The sequence below is a fragment of the Colossoma macropomum genome, unplaced genomic scaffold (assembly GCF_904425465.1).
Source record: "Colossoma macropomum unplaced genomic scaffold, Colossoma_macropomum, whole genome shotgun sequence".
NCBI lineage: Eukaryota > Metazoa > Chordata > Actinopteri > Characiformes > Serrasalmidae > Colossoma > Colossoma macropomum.
Window position 1 is genome coordinate 32,656,020 of NW_023494804.1, and position 18,776 is coordinate 32,674,795.

Sequence of the window (18,776 nt, forward strand, 5' to 3'; positions counted from 1 at the left end):
TGCTGTTTCTGATCCACTTGCACCAGCACAACCACGTCAGTGTTACTGCAGTGCTGAGAATGATCAACCACCCAAATAGGACCTGCTCTGTGAGGGTCCATGGGGGTCCTGACCACTGAAGAACAGGGTAAAAGGGGGCTAACAAAGTATGCAGAGAAACAGATGGACTACAGTCTGTAACTGTAGAACTACAAAGTGCACCTATATAGTAAGTGGAGCTGATAAAATGGACAATGAGCGTTGAAACAAGGAGGTGGTCATCATGTTATGTCTGATCGGTGTATATAGTGATGTATTTGCATGCTGCTAAGTGAAATCAACAATGCAAAATTCTCACTTGCAGTATCTGCTGAACGTTTTGCCTTAAACCACTTATTAATAATTGAATGAAATGGCAGATAAAACAAGTACAGACAGAGAAGTTGCTGGCGGCCTCTCGGGAGCGCGCCCTGATGCACCTCGAGTGCCTGGGGTGAGGGAGGTGTCGATTCAATTCACTTCCACTTCAATGACTCGGCACGTCTGAATTAACGATTTATTGGTCCGAATTTTCATCTTTACATGCATTTTTGTTCGGATCAGTTTGTAAAATCCGTTGTCGCTTCTTCTATTTAAGGAAGCCGGACTGTGAATGAACAAAGCAGTAACGTTAAAGAACGACGGTCTACAGAGAGGCACTGTTACAGAGTTCACACAGACCAATAAATATGCCGCAATGTGTTATGATTTTATTAGATTACGTTTTTGAAACGTTGAGTTAAACATTAATCGCAGGGGCGGTTCGATTCAGTCGGGCTTGCGAATAAGTTCGAGCGAGAAGATCCGATTCGGATGAACGACTCGTTGACGAGTCGGGCATCGCTGCTCTTCGGTGAACATGGCCGCTCTCAGCAAGTCCATACCGCACACCTGCTATGAGATTGGACACACTTGGTGTCCGTCATGTACAGTGTCAGTACTGCAGGTGACAGCCGGCGCCCTGGAGGTCTCCTTCAAGATATACGCCCCGCTTTATCTAGTAAGTGTTTTGAGCATGACTGCCTGGTGTTTACAGTAAGGACGCCTGAGCTAACCTAGCCTAGCCTAGCCTAGCCCAGCACTAACTCACTGAGGCTGCTGCAGGCGGCATCATCACAGAGCTAGCCTTAGCCTGGAGCTAACAAGTTATCTGATAAAGCCAGGCCTGAATTAAACTGCTTATTTAGCTCTTAAAGCTTTCTGGAAGGCGAAATTTGCCATTTTCTTATCGCTTCTTATTCCAAACCGTAGCAACCAAGCTAGGAAGGTGTCTTACTGTGATGATGAGCCTGACGCCTGCGCCGTGGGCTGTTATCTGATTCAAGTAAACGACTATTTTCACTAGTTTGTAAGTGAACTTAACGCTAGTGAATAAATATCACCGAGCAAAAGTCAGTTTAGTGTCTTGGGGATTAAGTTTAGCCAGCTGGCTGTCAATAAATAGCCGTGATAGCCAACGTACTGGCTGCCCTTGACTTTGTGTCCCATTGCTTTTGCCCAGTCTCAGATGTAAACATTATGTAAATAATGTATGAGGCAAGCTAAAGCAGTTTACTGACCCATAACGTTAGTGGGAAAGGTCACCCAGCCTCCACTGGACTTGATGTTCTTGACCTCGGTGAGGTCAGGGAGTATCTTGCTATGGCCCTAGGCTATCAACCAAGGAGGATTAGTGGAAAAATGGACAGTTTAATAGCTGATTAGTTCTTGATTGTCATATGTATATGTGTCATATGTGGTTGATATGGCAAAATATAATATTTTGATACTTTTTTTTACGATTCGTGACATTTATTTGTGTTTATTTTACAAAGTAGTACCACATTTTGGAAAGGAATACTATCAAAAAGTGTGAATCCAATTATTGATATTCGATATTTCACACTTTGTAACACTAAATCAGTTTTACAGGATTAATAATGCTCTGATTTTAATCAAACATGCGGTTGGGAAGTGTGTTTAAGCACTGGCGATATCCACAATATGCTCAGAAAAGCATACTGGGACACATTGTGATGTTCATCACACATATTGGGACGTACTGTTATCACAGTATTGATAAATATTGCCTTACTGCCCAGCTCTGGTCGTATATACTGCTTAGTTACACTAAGCTAGACATGATGAATGTTTGTTCAACAGCTTGCAATAGTTGCAACACTCCGCTAGATTGCTCTGTCCAGTTGCTCATTGGTTCTGGGCAGTGACATGACAGTAGCCTGTTTCTGATGTGGTGAGGAGCAGGCACTGCTCAGCATGAACTCAGCACAGAGTGCTAACTTAGTTGCAGCCTTAGTCTAATAATTGTGGCATCAATATACAAATGATCTCTACATACTTGATATCAGAACAGCAGAGTATTGCATTAATCCTGGATCTCGAGGATAGGTTGGGGTGGGATTGTCATTAATAAGGCTGCTCTAAACCAAAAGTTATACTTTGGCTGTATTTGAATGAGCAAATTGAAAGCCTGCCTAACACAGAAATGTGGACACATTGTGAATTTCACACAAGCACATGACTTCCACCCTAGATTGCCGCCATCCTAAGGAGGAAGAAAAAAGACTACTACAAGAAGAGGCTCATCCCTGAGATCATGCAGTCCACGTCCTTTCTGACCGCAAACGGAGGCCTGTACATTGCCTTTTTCTGCTTGCTAAGGTAAGAGCGCAGTCTTTCTCAAAGAAAGCAAAACTGTTTGGCTCAATGATGGTTCTGTAAACAGACATTACAGACAGATGGCCCATCAACCTTTGTATCCCTGCTCTTATCAGCTGGTTAAAGTCCAGGGATAGTATACCGGATCCTAAAGGCTGAAGCAGTGTTGCACTGGCTTTACGGTGGTAAAAATGAAAGGCAAGTTCAATGCAGTGTGCTTTGTATCCAGTACTTTGTGGGGCATGGCAGGGCAAAATGTACTGGTTTTACAAAATGTACTTGCTTGTATTAGAGCTGGGATGCTAACTAATAATAAATAAAAAAATGACAATATTATCAGTAAATATCAGTATTTTTAGTATTTAAAACCACTGGCATGTTCAGTATATCTATGGCAGTTTTTGCACCAGAAGGGGCGACAAAGCCTTGGGGCCTTTTCACACCAAGTCAAAGTTTCACAGAATCCATGTCAGGTTTTGAAAACGTATACATCAATGCTGATGTCATCTGTCACATCATAGCTCATGGTTGCATTTGCAGTGAGTTTATTTGCTCATTTAAATGCTTAGGGTGCTGTTCCTGAAGCAGAGCCTCAAATCCAACATAAACACACTGCCATAGAGAAACATGCTGTTCTGCTAAACTCTTTGAAGTTAGAATGGGATGTTACCCAGCTTCTGCGTTTTGAGTCACACGGGATAAAGAAAAATGATGCGTCTATTGCCATCATTACTTGATCCATCTCTCTATCCATTTCTCCTAGGTTTAAAGTAAAGCTGTAATTGCTTAGCTTTTTTATTGCTTTTATAAAACGGCAGCCAACATAAAATACATTAGAATGCACAATGTTTTAGATAATTATTTATGTTATTAATAATAGTAATCGACATAAACAAGTATTCCGCCAAAAAAACGTGGTTTCTTTAGAGTATGGTATCGTTGCTAAGCAACCATTGACCGTTTGGTCACCAAACACTGTAAACTACAGACATTTCATGATCGTATAACAGTGAACATATGATAACACAGCACTGTTTAATGCAAACACTTTCAGTTTATAAGTACTGTTTGGTCACCAAATCACCACCGCGGGTCTTCTGCCAGTCTGACGACCCCACTTTTCTCAGGCTGGGGCTGAATCTCAGACGGCTCCCTGCTACCTAAATAGTGCACTACGTTGGAATTTAAATACTGACTCCTGCAGCCCAACAATGCAAAATATTGCTAAAAATGGTCATCCTCGACAAGTCATTCAGGTGACATTCTTTAGACTTTTATACAGCCGTTTTTCAGTGAATCATACTGTGAGTTCTTTAATTCAAGCCAGTGATATTAATGTTGGAGTTGTTTAGCCTGTTTGCTATCTTTTAGCCTGTTGGCTAGCTGACCAGCCTAGTTCTAGTTAAGAAAATAAGTTTCCAGCCCCTCAATTTAAACAAAAAACAGGTTCTTACCTCATCAGTACACTCGGTGCTCCGTGCGATCAGCGTTAGAGTCAGAGATTAATCCATTAACAGCAGAAGGGTTTTTGTGCCATGGCGCAGTGATACAGAGTTCAGCTGTTGTGAGGCGAAGAAACTAGATTAATAGTAGGACAAGAAATAGATTTCATGCTGGCACATCGTCTACTAAAGATGAAAAGAAAAACATGTAGAAGACAACTTCGTTTTACCTCTTTAGCTCATCTGAGGCAGCTTCCATTATGTTACTTATCCGACACACAAAACCTACCGATCTCCCTCCTCTATTTTTGTATAATAAAACTTGCTGCAATATGTTTTCCTTAGTTTTTCTCCTTTTTGTGTGTGACACCAGTGCTGTCGCCTAAAAAGGTTAGCATAGCTATATGTTTGGGTTTTCCAGCAGTCCTTTTTACCCCCTTCTTCACGGTTAACTGGATTCTTACGAATACACAAATCAAAATTAGTCAAAATGCACATCCCTAGAATGGGACTCGATGGTTCCGTTGATGGTCCTGAAAGGTTTTAGTGTGTTAAAAATCTACATTTTTCAGCCATAAAAATCAACCTGGTATGACAAGACCTCACAGCAACCAAACAAAATTAAAATGACTGAAACTGCTGCTTCTAGAGGCATTTTTCTTGTATGGCAATAAACAGTGAACAATGTACCGTCACTATCATGTTGCAGCTCACAGGGAAGCTCACTGCTGTGTATGTAAACGAAGTGAACCCAGGACTGGAGTATCAGATCGTGGTTATACAAAAAGGGAAGAAACAGTAATAAATCCTCCTTTCATGGCTGTTATTAATAACTTATTTATAAATCGATAAGGGATCCCAGCCCTAATTGTATTCCGTGATGGAATGAACAGCCTAGACATTATGCTGTGCTCTAGTTAAATGCTTCTTGCTGCTAGTCGTTGTGCAATAATAATTCATTCTATAGCGTTCTTTTCATTGAATCATCAGATTCAGTTCCTCTTCGCTTTTCTTTTTTCTTTTTTTTTTTGTTTCCTTCTCTTATCATGCAGGAGGCTGTTGGGTCGTTTCTACTCCTGGTCTGTAGGCTTTGGAGCTGCACTGCCTGCCTCATACATCGCTATTCTGATAGAACGCAAAAGCAGGTTGGTTTTGACTCCACATCAGAGAGCTGCTCAGCTAGGTAGCGTGTTCAGCATCAGCCAGAGAAATAAAGGTTGTGCCAGAATTAAAGGCTTTGTTTACACAGCAGGTAAAAGTGGCCCAAATCTGATCTTTTCTTCAAATGTGGCACAGATGTGTGTCTGTGTGTCAGTGTGAGCAGCAAAAACACATTTATTCTGACATTTTTGATTCTCATTTGAGACGCTTTCATCTGAAATCCGATACGTATCTGATCTGCAGCAATGCGGCTCAGTCTGAACAGCCAGATCAGAATTTTTGCGACTTTTACGTCAATCCAACTCCACATTCGTCATAATTTCGCGCTGCTGAGACTCAAACATTTAGGCTGATGTTTCTGTACAAGAAAATTAGAAGACACTTATCACAACCACTCCGTGTTCGAAGATTTTTAGAAAGAAATGGCCGAACGTGGCCGTAGGAGTCCGAGGCTGCAGTGTCAAGGAAAAGTCTGAAAGCAAATTTTAAAGAATCCGAGGATGCAAACCAAAGAAGTGACCGCGCCCTTTTTACAGCGAGCTGAACACATTCTGGGTGATGAGCCCAGCTGTCAGCCAGCGAAGCTTCATGACGGCTCCTGTGATGCTGGTGAAGATGAAGCTGATCCTCCGGGAGCGAGTGGCGTTCGTTGGCGGTCGTGATTGTTTACCTCTGGATGAGCCGCGTGAGGAAATGTGAAGCAGCATGAAGCACTGATCTTTTGTGCATGCGGGTCAGTTTAGGAGCTGATCTGATCTGTTTAGGCTGATGTTGCATACAGTTCACATTTAAAAGATAATGTGAACAGCCAAACAAAAAAAAAAATCAGATTTGGTGAGAAAATCAGATTTGGGCCGCTTTTACCTGCTATGTAAACGTAGCCATGGTGCTTCTGCTACAAGTAGACTGAGAGAAACTTCAAAAATATCAGCCCTCCGTCTTAACCGGTAGAGAGAGTGTTTAGTGTGATGCTCACTCTACCAGTTAAGAATCATCTTTGGGTTAAGATGCTTTTGGGAAACCCAGCGCAGTGTTCTTAGGGATAATGCCAGTGGGGTCTATAAATCCTGCCTTTTTTTTTTTTTACCAACTTGTATGATGATATGCACTATGCACTAAAATTTAAGCTTGAATCTAAAATGTGCATGCCCTTTAGGCCGAAGCTAATGCATTTGTCTGTACACAGGAGAGGACTTCTAACAATATATATGGCAAATTTGGTAAGGCACTTAAGCTTTGTGTCAGGAATGCTAAGACATTGTTTTGAAACAGTGTTTTCTGTCAAGATAGCCACTATTATCCACCTTAATTTTTATTTTGTTGTTTTTGAATTGTAAGAAAACTCTATTTAAACTATGTTTGTTTCACACTAAGATAAAAGATTAACTGTAATTTTTACTTTAACTATATTTGTGCTTTTTTTTCAGGCAACTGAAACAGTATTCCGGATGGCTGTTGCACGAGGCATTGTTAGTCCTTTAAAACATGGAGAGGTACACTCTAAGATTTCAATGAGTGTCTTTTTCCAATAAATAAAACATGTATATACACTGATCAGGCATAACATTCTGACCACCTCCTTGTTTCTACACTCATTGTCCATTTTATCAGCTCCACTTACTATATAGGTGCACTTTATAGTTCTACAGTTACAGACTGTAGTCCATCTGTTTCTCTGCATACTTTGTTAGCCCCCTTTTACCCTTTTCTTCAGTGGTCAGGACCCCCATGGACCCTCACAGAGCAGGTACTATTTGGGTGGTTGATCATTCTCAGCACTGCAGTAACACTGATGTGGTGGTGGTGTGTTGGTGTGTGTTGTGCTGGTCTGAGTGGATCAGACACAGCAGTGCTGCTGGAGTTTTTAAACACCTCAGTGTCACTGCTGGACTGAGAATAGTCCACCAACCAAAAATATCCAGCCAACAGCGTCCTGTGGGCAGCGTCCTGTGACCGCTGATGAAGGACTAGAGGATGACCAACACAAACTGTGCAGCAGCAGATGAGCCATCGTCTCTGACTTTACATCTACAAGGTGGACCGACAAGGTAGAAGTGTCTAATAGAGTGGACAGTGTGTGGACACAGTGTTTAAAAACTCCAGCAGCACTGCTGTGTCTGATCCGCTCAGACCAGCACAACACACACTAACACACCACCACCACGTCAGTGTTACTGCAGTGCTGAGAATGATCCACCACCCAAATAGTACCTGCTCTGTGAGGGTCCATGCAGGTCCTGACCACTGAAGATGCACGTATATAGTAAGTGGAGCTGATAAAATGGACATTGAGCGTAGAAACAAGGAGGTGGTCATAATGTTATGCCTGATCGGTGTATGTTATATACATGTGTGTGTGTATATGTGCTTGTCAATATGATTACATGCTGACATATCTAATAACATGCTACACTGTTATGATTGTATTAGCTTTTTACAGCTTCTTATTTGCTTCTTATTAGTCATGCTAGCAAGGGAATTTGGCTTTGGGCAAGATTGTTCTTTCTTGGACCTCATATGAAAGTAACAGGAAATGTTTTTAATATTCTTATCCTGAAATCTCTGTCTCACTGAGCGTATTGCCTTACAGGTTTTACTCTTCTGCTTGACTGCATCACTCTACATGTTTTTCTTCAGGTGAGTGAGTCTATTAGATGCTCTGGAAGACTTTGTGCCAAAATAAAATATGGGCTCACTGCAAGCAAGTTTCATAAATTCACATTTATATTACATTTAATCATATAAACGTATTTTTTTTTTACATTTTCAGATGTAAAGATGGACTTAAGGGCTTTGCTTTCTCAGCGTTAAAGTAAGTGTTGATTGTGGGTCAGTATATATTTGTACAGTACGTTGTCTTATTGTCTACCTTCATTTGTTGTCCAAGATAAGACCATAACAGAACTCCTTGATTCTGGTGTTGTTTACTCCACTTGTTTGTTTGTTAAAGAGGATTATGTATTTGGCTGGGGCAGATTTATTGTAGGAAAGGAGGAGATCCCCACACATTCCTGCCTGGCTGAGACCACCAGTGCTTCTCGCTCAGAGAGGGCAGAGGTCCAGCCCAGCCCTCAGCCAGAGGAGGAACGGGTGTCGTCCCGAGGGGGGGCCATCGCTGCCTTGACCCGCAGACTGCTAGACACTCTGTGAGTATACATTCAAGATGTTATTCTGGCCATCAGTGTAAACACTATGGGTCGTCTTTATGTGGAAGAGGCTGATTCCCTTTGATCACTAATGTAGGTGTTGTTTCCAGGAAAGGCCTGGGCATGTATGAAGGGTGTGTATGCATAAATGTGACACTGACCGATTATCTACGCAATGAACGGTATTTATGAAAGTGAAAGTGAGAAATGTGTGCTTTTCCACACACTCCGCAGCAGATGTATGGATATTTTGGGGAAGAATGGGAATTAGTGACACCTAGTGGAAAGATGATGTACTGCGGAATTAACTGGAAATGTGACTTTTTCTAATAGTTTACTCATAACTACTTCTATATTATTATTATTATTATTATTATTATTATTATTGTTATTACCACCACTCTCTAGGTAGGGCCCGTGTGTCAAAAACAAGGCCTGCTGGCCAAGTCAGGCCCATGACGCAGTCCTATTTGGCCCACAAAATAATTTTAGTTTTCTATTCTTATTAGCCCGTTTCACCCTGAGATGCACTACAGTCCCCAGCATGCATTACAACATGGTGTGCCTTCTGACCCCCTTACCCCAACAGCAGGTCAGCGGTTACAAAAAAAAGTAGATGCCTGATGTTTAGGTCAAGTAAATAGACAGTTTTTAAAAACTACCTAAAACAATTTATTTTTATTTTTAATTATTTTTGAATAAGTATTCAGTGTCTGTTCTACTGTTGCAGTTTTGGCATGTTTTGAGTAAACAATGGCCCGTTCAGGTCTTGGCAAAATGTTAAGTAAAAATGAAATAAAAACACAGCTGACTGACAGATTTGCTGAAATTTTTAATATGGCATTTTTAGTGGGTGAGTTTGACACCACTGAGGTAGGGTAATGTTGGGTTAAGGTCATTATGATCATTACTATTGATAATAGTCTACGTAAAAGTGTGTAACAACTGTGCATAATTGTACGCTATGACTGCTTTTCCACTGTTAGTAAACTTGGAGAACAGTCTAATTGGGAGTGAGTGTGTCATCACATGGCGTAAACAGCTATTAATGGGTTAATTATAAATGTTTTTTTTTTTTTGTGGATCTTTTATGGGTAAATATTGGAGTGGGTATGTGTTTTGCCATGTTCTGATTTATGATGGGGAAACAGGTGTATGTGGTTTTCAGAAATATGACTGTAAACATTCATACAGACAAAAACAGAAAGACAGTACTGCGCAAAAGTCAGAGACCACCCTTCGTTTATTTAATTTTTTGTCAAAATGTCAATTACAAGTTGTTCATTTTCAGCAGGTGTTTCTGAGGAGATTAGATGCAAGATAATCCACTCGCATAAGGAAGGCAGAAAGTCAAAGAAAAGTAAGTGAAAAAACTGAAGTTTCTAAAAAATGGAGTGCAAAAAAATGATTAAAAGATCATGGAAGAAACTATGCAAGACCTGGTCGACCCCAAAACTGCCCCCATCAGATAAACAGCACTTAAAGCTTTCATCTCTGAGAGAGAGGAGAAAATCAAGCTGCTTCAGATCTGAAAACATCCACAGGTGTTTCTGTCCATCCTTCCACTGTGAGAAGACGACTCAGCGCTGTGGGTCTGAAAGGATGAGTAGCTGTCGAAGTCATTATTGAGAAGAAAAAAAGAAGAAAACAACAAGACAACAAGAACATTTGCAAATCAATCAAAGAAGCTTCAGGCCCTGAGCCTGGTTTATACATATTCTGCGTTAAACCGTGTCCGTGTGGAATGCCAGGAGTCTAATGTCGTTAGAACAAACATCTAAGAGTAAACTTTAGCGGTGTTGAAAAATAGCCCTGCAGATTTCTTTGAAAAACATACATACATACATACATCATCTAAACCGCTTATCCTTCTGGGTCGCGGTGGGGTGCTGGAGCCTATCCCAGCTGTCATAGGGCGGAAGGCAGGATACACCCTGGACAGGTCGCCAGTCCATCGCAGGGCAGACAGACAGGCATACACAATCACACACACACTCACATCTAGGGGCAATTCAGCAAGTCCAATCAGCCTGACTGCATGTCTTTGGACTGTGGGAGGAAACCGGAGTACCCGGAGGAAACCCACGCAGACACGGGGAGAACAGGCAAACTCCACACAGAAATGACCCCGGTCACCTGGCCGGGAATCGAACCCAGGCCCTTCTTGCTGTGAAGCGACAGTGCTACCCACTGCGCCACCGTGCCGCCTTCTTTGAAAAACTGAAATCAAATTTCCCAGAAAGAACAGAAGCTGTGATAAAGGCAAAGGGTGGACACACTAATTCTGAAAAATTTTATATCATATAGTACTTAATGGAAATGAAATAAATGAAGGGTGGTCTCTGATCAGTGCACAGTAGGATATGTGTATTTATGAGTTTAATGGGGATTTTATGTACCCTTTCATACACCAATCAGCTGTTATTGGTCATAGGGGCAACTTCTCTGTACACAGTGTGTCTTAATTTGTTCTATACTTTATTCTCCCCCTCAGATGCAAACATGGACCTAGACATAGATGTTGCAGACACTACCAAGACAACTGCATCTCCTACTGTGTTAAAGTAAGAGCCTGTTTTCTGAACCCTTAAGCTGTTTGTTTTGTACTCGCCACTTTGTTTGTGCAGAGAAGAAGGGACAGTTTGTTTTGGAACAAAGCTAGTTGTTTGCACTTGGTCAGAATCAAATCATTGCGGTTTGCTCCTTCACTGGCTGCGTTTACATGCAAAGATTATTGCCAATCCGATTGAATACATTCCGATTATAGATTAAGACTGAGGTGTTTATTTGCTCACTTTACTCAACAACCTGATGGGAAATCTCCGTTTACGTGCTCACTACAAGTAATCAGATCCACAATGACGCGCATGCATAGAGAACCACTTAGTGTTGACGTTACCATGACAACGAGCATCACGTGAGTCCAGTCAGAGTGAGACGAGTTTTCAGTTGGGGTGCTTGTGTTCTTACTTGCTTTAGCATCATGGCCAAAAAATATACTTCACATTTATTAAGGAAACGGCGAGAGGAAGACGTCGCGTTCGGAGACACATAAGCTGGACGTCCGTCCCACCGCCGTCTTTTAAAGATCAGAGCATAAACTTCGTCTCCTCTGCAGACCAGTTTCTGCTCCGCCATGTTAAACGTTATAAACTTTCACTATGACGGGACGAACATGATCAGAACGGACTTAAACTTTCCGATAGGGAATGTAATCAGATACAAGCGTTTAACTGGCTATTATGCTTCTTTTTAACTGATTATTTATAGGATTAGCCACCTCGTTCAGTCAGATAGAAATTGTATTCCGAATGGCCTCAATCGGACTAGTCTATGCCAATTGAGTTGTTTACATGGACGTATTCTATTCCGATTGAGCTATTAGTCGGATTATTAACGGATTATTAGGCTGCATGTAAACGTGGCTACTGACGCATCACACCTACATAGAAAATTAGGCTTTTGTCAGCAACCCCAGGCATAACACTTGTGTTTAAACCTGCACAACCACCAGGCTTAAATGACAGCAGTGTTGGTATATGTAAATGAAAGCTGCCACCTAGAGGTGCCTTAAATCGACAGTAAGTCACCTCTCTTATGCATCTGATAGGGCTTCATCCGCATGTTCAGCGTGGGCTACCTCATCCAGTGCTGTTTGAAGGTTCCATCCGCATTTAGGCAGGTTTTCACCAAACCCTCTCGCCTTCTGTCGCTGCTCTACAACAAGGAGAACTTCCAGTTAGGAGCGTTCCTCGGCTCTTTTGTCAGTATATACAAGGTAAAGTCTCTACCAAGGTTGCCACTAATTCTGAATGTATATTGCTGTCATCTGCAGCTTCACAGAGAATTGCTGAAGATCTTAAAGATGCCATTTTTATGAATTTATGATTAATTATCTCTCTCTCTCTCTGTCACTGTCTGTGTTGTTGCTTGTGTTCTTCTCTCTCTTGTTCCTAAAGGGAACCAGTTGCTTCCTGAGGTGGGTGCGTAACCTTGATGACGAGCTTCATGCGCTCATAGCAGGTAAGCCTCTGTGTGCCTTCACTGGTCCTTCGCTGGATTTCTGCTTTTAGTGCCAGTATTTTGAACTTCTTTCCTTAACGGCCGTCACCGTAGATTATACTAGTATTTGAATAATATACAGATTAGATCTTAAAAAAGGGCCAAACAATATAAATGGACTTGAGTGAACAATAAAACCATGTATAACCTTTGAGGGGTTCCAACAAACTTCAGAGATAAATATTATATTCAGACTGTTCCTTACTGTAAGAGAGAACACTAGGAAGAATTTAAAAACTGCATTATTGCCATGCAAATTAGAAAGTAACCATAGACTGTTTAAAATAAGGTGTCATAGAAGAACCATTTTAGTTCCTTTAATGAATCTTTACATAATATAACGTTCCTAAACCAATGTACTTTCATGCAACTAGATGCATGTTGTGAGTTGTAATTTCCATCCAACTTTCCGATTTAAAAACAAAATTGCATGCAACATTAATTATATTACATTAATAATTACTTCAATTTCTAATTAGCTTAATTAGCAGCTTGTACTGTTTGATGTAGTGTATAATTCTCACTATATAAGTCATTACTGAGGTGTTGTTTACATACTTGCAACATTTTTTAATTGGCTTCTTATATTTTTTTCAGATGCAGCTCTTTTATGTCTATGCATCTCTGTTTATCTTGGTTAGCTTTTTCATCTGTTCTGTGTATGTTAATGCTTGGAAAATTCATGTTCAAGAAATTAATGTTAAATCACATTTGTAGCCTACGCGCTCTCTCTCTCTCTCTCTCTCTCTCTCTCTCTCTCTCTCTCTCTCAGCACAACAAGTGCATCAGGTACTGCATCTCGGTCACTCGTTCTGTAACAGTTTTCATCCTTTGGGTCCCAAGGGAAGCGGAGCTCTTTCTCAAATCAGCAAGTGTCAAGAAAAGAGAAAACGAGTGTAGCTACATATATCTTGATAACAGCAGACTACCAAAAAAGATTAAACTGTGAAATTAGAACTGTGGCATAAGCAGCCAATTAAACAGCTGTTACCATTAGCAGCAGTTAAGCCACATCTGGTTACAGAAACGTCAACTTTGAGAAACTCACGTTTGTTGTCATGACTCGGGTAACTAACAAAACGAAGAACTTTGTTCATGTAACTTAAAAATGTAACTTATAAAATGAAAAAACTACCAAGGTTGCGTAAAGTTTATCAGGATTAATTCTTGTTAACCACTCAACAAATTATTTTCTGTTTTGTTTTATTGTTTATTGATTCTATGTGAAATGATGTTGATTGGTATGACCACATGTTGCATTGTTGGTGTTTTGATGTGAAATTGAGATGCTCGCAACCGTTGCGGCTGAGTTTCAAGTGAGTTGCAGGATGCTTTACATAATGTAACTCAGTTGCAGTGTAGTTTCATGTAGGTTTCAAGCGACTAAAATGGATTTACACAATGTAATCCAGCCTAAGGGTTGTTCGTACAGCTTTACATTAGATTGATGTAAAAGACTCTTTAAAAGGTTCTTTTGGTTCTTCTATGGCATCACACAAAGAACCCTTTTTGGCACCTTTTATGTTTAAGAATGATCTAGAAGATAAACTTTAACAAGTAATCAAGTTTAATGAGTAATCATGACCGCTCTGCTTCCTGTCTCAGACTTCATTCTCTCGTTTCAGGCTTCCTCGCTGGCTTGTCCATGTTCTTCTATAAGAGCACCACCATCTCAATGTACCTCTTCTCTAAGCTGGTGGAGGTGACTGAGTTCTTTCTATATAACCCACGTCTTATAAATATATAGCTTTCAAAGTTGTTGCACAACATCAAACAAAGTACGTAAAGCCATTTTGTGGCTTTGTGTGAGCGTAGTTGGCCTGTTCATGAGCATTTCTGATCTTCTTAACCCCTATTTCTGAGGACACTGTGCTATTAACCTCTTAATCTCTTTTTTGGTTAGACCATGTACTTCAAAGGCATCGAGGCCGGGCACTTCCCCTACTTCCCTCAAGCTGACACAGTAATCTATGCCGTCTCAACTGCTATCTGCTTCCAAGCGGTGAGTCAGATTCACCCTTCAGAACATGCAAATTAAACAGCACGACAGAAACTTAAAATGAAGCAAACGCTAAAGGCTCCCGAGGATTAAAGACACAGTTATCATCAAAATTTAACCATAACCGTTGACAATAATTGGTGATTTCTCCAGTGGATCAGGGACTAATGTAGATATATTTTAATGGATCAGGTATCGGTGAAATCAGCCTGATCCACTTCCAATCCTTTGTTTCTTTTTTTTGCGCTGCTGTTATAAAGGTGTATTAAATGTTGAATATTAACAACCTGTGGCAGTGAGGCATGTTTTCAGTCATAGAGTGAACAGTGATGGTGTGCCGACTAGGTCTGGGCGATAGTGCGGTGTAATAGGATATCATCGATGATGGATAAGTACCCTGATGGCAGTGTGTAAAAAGGTGATAATCTGCATTTTAGGAAAAGAACAGAGAGAGAGCTTAGGCTATGTTCACACAGCAGGTAAAAGTGGCCCAAATCTGATTTTCTCACCAAATCCGTTTTTTTTTGTTTAGCTGTTCACATTGTCTTTTAATTGTGATCTGTATGCGACATCAGTCTGAACAGATCAGCTCCTAAACCGGCCTGCATGCGCAAAAGAACAGTGCTTCACGTGGCTCATCCAGAGGTAGACAGTCATGACGGCCAGCGAACGCCTGTCGCTCACGGAGGGTCAGCATCATCTTCACCAGCATCACAGGAGGGATTATGAGGTTCCAATGGTTGACAGCTGGGCTCCTCACCCAGAATGTGTTCGAGTTCGCCTTAAAAAGTGCACGTTATTCGGCCACGGCCACTTCTTTGGTTCGTGTCCTCGGATTCTTTCTCGGAACTTTTTTTTCTGATGCTGCAGCCTCGGTCTCCTCCGGCCTCGTTCAGCCGTTTCGTTTGAAATCTCTTCGAACACGGAGCGGCTGCAATAAGTCTCTTCTAATTTTTTGTACAGAAACATCAGCCTAAATGTTTGAGTCTCAGCGGCGCGAAATTATGACGAATGTCGAGTTGGACTGATGTAAAAGTCGCATAAATTCGGATCTGGCTGTTCAGACCAAGTCGCATTGCCGCAGATCGGATACATACCTGACTTCAGTACCACATATCAAAGCGTCTCAAATGAGAATCGAAAATGTCAGATTCAGTGTGTTTTTTGCTGTTCTCACTGGCACACATACACATCTGTGTCACATATGAAAAAAAGACTGGATTTGGGCCACTTTGACCTGCTGTGTGGACAAAGCCTAGTTTAGAACTTCCCCTTCTGACTTTAAAGTGACTAGCTGGTTAAAAAATGAGCTAAAGTGGCAACACATTGCTCTAGAACATCTAAGTTGGCTCTAACCTGGAGAGAAAGCCCTTCTGATCTCTGTCTCTGGCTGGCATTCTCAGAAAAAAGGTAATAAATAGTATTGATTAGAATGTGCACGTTTTATTCACTTATACAGGTAAAACATTGCATTATTGTGGGGCTTTTTAAAAGGCCACTGTGTGACATGAGTAAAATATTCATTATTTTTTGTACAGCTTAGTGTGCCGGTGGTTAGCTAAACGACGGAAACTCCGCTGTATTGACAGAAAATGCCTTGGTTTTAATGTGGAAAGCATGTGGCCATGGCTTTGAAAACCGCTTGCAGTCTGAAGTTTCTCCAGCAGGGTGCGCTGTTGGCACAAAAGTGATACTGAAGAACTCCACAACCAGCAGAAGAAAAATCAAGATTTTTTTGGTGTCTTAAAAAAATTAAATTAAAATAAAATACATCATCACCCAAATGTGTGTGTATATATATATGTATATATGTGAAATTTGCATATCGTTACACCCCTGTTAGGCTTACAGTTAAGCATATTAGGAATTCGGGAAGTATACAACTGAATGTTTTATTATAATAAGCGAAGTTTAGTTTGACTTTTCTTGCGCTCTGATTCTTCTCTCTAGGCGGTGATGGAAGTGCAGAATCTGCGGCCATCATACTGGAAGTTTCTGCTAAGGCTGACCAAGGGCAGGTGGGTCATGAATTGACTGCGTTTGACCCACAGTGCATAGCTGTGGTTATTAGAGAGAGTGGACATGTCTCAGAGGCAGGCAGTGTGGGTGTTTGAGTGTGGGCGCTCTCTGGCAAAGTGAGCGCAAACTGAAACGGAGCTGAAGAAATATGTTAGCTAACATTCAGCCTACTTTTTTTTTTTTTTAATCTTCAGGTTTGCTCTGATGAACAGAAAAGTACTTGATGTGTTCGGGACTGATGCATCTAGACACTTCAAAGACTTCACACCCAAACTGGACCCCAAATACACGCTGTTTCCTCCAGGCATGGACGTAGAGCTGAGCTAATGGACCAGGCTGACTGCTGCCACCGTGATGCTTACGCCACATAACCAAATTCTAGAGAGTTTGGTTTATCTCTCACTTCTACCTTCGTACAATGTGAGCGGCATCGCCTTGGTTGAGAGCATAGCGTTTCTGATGTTGCACAGAAGCAGTATTATGTGTTCATATCTGCTCATAACCCTTGGAAGTTAATTGGAGTTCTTGGCAGACCTGATAACTATTGAAATATTTCTACATTTTATGGCTTGTTTACTTTTACGCCAGTAGGTGTAAAGCCTCATCATTCAGTCGATACAAGCTGATAGAAGGTGACTATTATAGTTAAAATTCTGTAAAATTGACATGATGCCTCAATTGGCAGGGAGAATGTAGATGTGTTGAATTAGAGATTTACAATTTTTTTTTAATAATCAACCAAGAACAGGACACACTTTTGAGCTCAGCCTCTGGCTGTTTGTTGGAACAGTTTGAACTTTTCTGAACTTTTATTTGCTCTGTCGCGGTCTGTGACGGCGGTTACTGGACAACAGTATCAGATATCTGACTGTCTGTGTGAAACCGGGTCTTGCTTACATCAGGGTTTCCTTTGTTCTGTTTTTTTTTTTTTTAGTAGTTTCTTTACTGACATTTTCAGTAGTGCACAAGTTTTACCCTAATTTAAAAAAAAAACAACTGGTACTGCCCAAGAACTAAACTGATTGAAGGGGTATTTACAGACCTTTGGAGAGAAAACCAGGTAATTTGGGGTGGAGGGATGATAATTAAACACATCATAGACGCCGTTCTCAGTAGCACAGATTTTATTTAAATTAGCAATAAGCATCTAGTGTAAAATAATAGTGATATAATCAAATTATTGCTGTATACATGTATGAAACTCTTTGTAATTTATGTAAAAAGAAAAAAAAGCATAATGTCTTTTGTTGATGTTTCTATAAGAGCAAATGCTTTCTATTAAAAAAACATCTAAAAATTTCATGTGTATTAAAGTGATTTAACTTCACTCACTTCGAGTCACGTCTGATGACATAAGTAGTAATAAATGATCGATATTAGTCAGCGTCTGACTTAATTTACAATCAAAATGGGCAGATTGTGCTACAGAAAATTACACAAAAGCCTCAACTAAAATTAATGTACCATCAGTACTGGGTGATTCAAAAAGATTCATCCGATTTCAAAGTACCGTATTTTTACAACCATGAGACGCCTAGGAACCAATCACAATCCAATTGAAAGAGGGGGTCATAGAGTTTCTGAGTGTCAGTGGACGACGGCTCCCTTCAGTCTGAGAGGAGATGAGACCCCTGAGCAGAAAGCGTTCTGCGTTCTCCACTTCAATAAGAGTGAATCCGTCATAACTGTGCAGTGTGATTTTCATCGGCAGTGAAGCTCCAACAGCTCAGAGCGTTCGTTGTTGGTTCCACAACACTGGATGATCTCCGAAATCGCACTGAAAGAGCCGTGAGTGCAGCGACACCCGACATGCTCAATCCAGTATGGGATGAATTTGACTGTAGAATTGATGTCTGTACAGCTGGAGGAGGTTCATATTGAGCACTTGTACAATTACATAATAAACTTTATGCTCATTTAAACCATTTACAGTTTACTGCATTGATCTGTAATGATTTACAAGAGAAATAAATCATTTTTAAATAGGATGAACCTTTTTGAATCACCCTGTATTTAATGTGCCCACTCTTTGACTTTTATTATAGCTTCCATTCTTTTCAGGAGACTTGCTTTCAGCTTGTCTAAGAAATATGTAGGGATATTTGTTCACATTTCAGAAGTTCAGTCTTAGAAGTTGGTTGCGTTGCAGCAGGAAGCGGCCACATCGAGGCCACTTTTATTAGCAGGCGACTCTGAGCGACCACATCGCGGCCACAGCTACGATGAGAAGTCACGCGAGCCACTACTATCTAAAGGGACTTGATGTGGACT

The 18,776-nt window shown here is 40.8% G+C and overlaps 1 protein-coding gene across 1 annotated transcript; it reads left to right on the top strand.

The window, feature by feature from the left end:
- Positions 1–818: 818 nt before the first annotated feature.
- On the top strand, positions 819–17,832 carry tmem135 (transmembrane protein 135). The gene is made up of 15 exons (XM_036594886.1): positions 819–1,018; positions 2,552–2,679; positions 5,171–5,263; positions 6,466–6,499; positions 6,707–6,772; positions 7,870–7,916; positions 8,050–8,091; positions 8,255–8,425; positions 10,920–10,989; positions 12,036–12,203; positions 12,385–12,448; positions 14,113–14,189; positions 14,391–14,489; positions 16,437–16,504; positions 16,700–17,832. Exons 1-15 carry the CDS (start codon positions 878–880, stop codon positions 16,830–16,832), a joined length of 1,401 nt encoding a protein of 466 aa, XP_036450779.1. The 5' UTR covers positions 819–877; the 3' UTR covers positions 16,833–17,832.
- The last annotated feature ends 944 nt before the right edge of the window (positions 17,833–18,776 follow it).

What these genes read in the sequence shown, in the direction of transcription:
- tmem135 (XM_036594886.1), top strand. Translation starts at nt 878, where the DNA reads ATGGCCGCTCTCAGCAAGTCCATACCGCACACCTGCTATGAGATTGGA. An exon ending in TATACGCCCCGCTTTATCTA is followed by an intron (nt 1,019 to 2,551) that starts GTAAGTGTTTTG and finishes CTTCCACCCTAG; the next exon opens with ATTGCCGCCATCCTAAGGAG. An exon ending in CTCTACATGTTTTTCTTCAG is followed by an intron (nt 7,917 to 8,049) that starts GTGAGTGAGTCT and finishes TTACATTTTCAG; the next exon opens with ATGTAAAGATGGACTTAAGG.